General features: G+C 33.7%; 1 protein-coding gene and 1 long non-coding RNA gene across 2 annotated transcripts; both read left to right on the forward strand.

Moving 5' to 3' along the window:
• Positions 1 to 396: 396 nt before the first annotated feature.
• On the forward strand, positions 397 to 708 carry LOC109589738 (uncharacterized). The gene is made up of 3 exons (XR_002188898.1): positions 397 to 469; positions 510 to 553; positions 677 to 708. It is a non-coding gene; the product is annotated as an uncharacterized LOC109589738 (long non-coding RNA).
• Positions 709 to 731: 23 nt separating this feature from the next.
• Positions 732 to 1,715, forward strand: LOC109589737 (clustered mitochondria protein homolog). The gene is made up of 5 exons (XM_020005771.1): positions 732 to 869; positions 921 to 1,024; positions 1,374 to 1,522; positions 1,575 to 1,640; positions 1,691 to 1,715. The coding sequence occupies exons 1-5, from the start codon at positions 773 to 775 to the stop codon at positions 1,698 to 1,700; spliced, it is 426 nt and encodes a 141-aa protein (XP_019861330.1). The 5' UTR covers positions 732 to 772; the 3' UTR covers positions 1,701 to 1,715.
• Positions 1,716 to 1,905: the final 190 nt, after the last annotated feature.

Genomic DNA, 1,905 nt, shown 5'->3' on the forward strand with positions numbered 1-1,905 from the left:
TTTACTAATTATTTTCTGATGCATATGCATTGTACATGTTCTTATGTTGTGTAGAAAGTTTGAGTTAATTCCGATCAAGATTGGATTTATAATGAATTTTTAAAGTTTCTCCAAAATCTGACTAAAGTACCTGTACTATAATTGTACAGTGATTTTGGCCAAATTTTGCCAAAAATGAAAAGATAAGAATTCTCCATTTTTATAATTTTTTCTGATACATATACATGTACTTATGTTCCATATAAAGTTTGATGAACTGCTTTTCTCTCTATACAGCAAGCATTCCCCAGCTCTTATCACACGATATCATCAACCAACATTATTAGCACTGGAAAAACTACTGACAATGATACTGGCATTAGAATCAACCAACACCACCACTACTGATAATGATGATACCAATGATGGTGACACTAATAGAATGTGTACTAAAAATGGAGGGAAAGTTGCAGGTGACTGTAATAAAGGAGTGAGTGTGAATTGATCTGCTTGGATCATATTCTCATTAGATAAGCAGCAGGAACCAGATATCATTCTAAATGGAGCAGAGGAGGTGGGTGGAGCTATATCAGAACCTAATATGGCGTTTTGGCCTTTTGTCACTTCATTTAACCGTTTTTAAGATTAATTTCAATCATTATTGATCTAATTTTACATTTTTGTGTTCCATTTGTAGGTACCGTCAAGGATCTCAAGTCCTTTTTTGTGTGCAGACTTGACACCTTCTCATCAAATTTACATGAATGAACATTAATGATGTACATGTACTTAAATGTCTATCTCTTTCTCTAGTAATTCTGTAACTCTCATGTGTACTACTTGTGGTGTTTGCAAAGTCTCTCTTCTCAGGGAATTCTGTAACAAAACAGGTTAGATGGCATCATACCTCATTAATATTCATTGACTGCACCCCTTATTAGGAGTACAGATTACATTGAAGGATTACAAATTTTCCTTGACTGCTCCATTCAATGAAGGTGATCTTGCCTGTATTGTACCTGTTGTTAAGCACACTGATTTTAAAGTGAGACAAAACTTCATTTATTACTGCTTTGTACTGTCACTTTTGCTACACAATATATACCGTAGTTTAGGGAATTTATGTGGTAGAAACTTTTGTGTTTTTAAATGATGCTGTTATTTAATTTTACCAAATAAGACTTTGTCATGTATTATTGAATGTGGCATATAATTATATAGGTGATCTAATTTTTTTGGAATTCTAATCCAGTGAAATTAAAATCACAGTGAAAAATTTTCAGATCGATGGTGTATTATGTCTTTTACATGTATGTGTACTTCAATCTTCAACAATTTCATTGTATTTCTAATTTTCTTTTTATCTTAAATTTTCTTTCCCTCAATCCCCCCAGCCTCTTGAAGCCTCTGGTTTGTATGAGTTGGCTCAGGTTCAGTTGCAGTCTGGTAATATTGAAGTTGCTCTTGACTATCTATCTGAAGCTGTGCAATTGTTTGCTCAAGTCTTTGGGCCACTACATGTCAACATAGCAAACTGTTATAAGTGAGTGGTGTCATTCAAGTACTTATATATTCCATTGTATTATTATATATAGAGTTATTGCACGAATTCATCATGCTCTAGGAGACAGTAAACTAGTAAGTGGTGCATGTAACTACATGTATGTGCATGCCATGTACATGTTAATGTATCGACTGGTTGTGTATGTAGTTTAGTTTAAATGACTGATACCGAGTTAAGATGTTATGCATGTTCTAAAGTCTATTCACTTTCACCTGATCCCTGGTTCTTATCAATTAATAATAGAAGCTGAATTTGATTTGGCTGTTCTAGCTGCGTAATTTTGGTCAAGGTATGTCATTGAGTTTATAGAGGGACATCCAAAAAAGGCTAAGGCCTTGTCATTTTGATCCATTCCTTATTTC

Source organism: Amphimedon queenslandica, unplaced genomic scaffold (genome assembly GCF_000090795.2).
Source record: "Amphimedon queenslandica unplaced genomic scaffold, v1.1 AMPQUscaffold_10950, whole genome shotgun sequence".
Taxonomy (NCBI): domain Eukaryota; kingdom Metazoa; phylum Porifera; class Demospongiae; order Haplosclerida; family Niphatidae; genus Amphimedon; species Amphimedon queenslandica.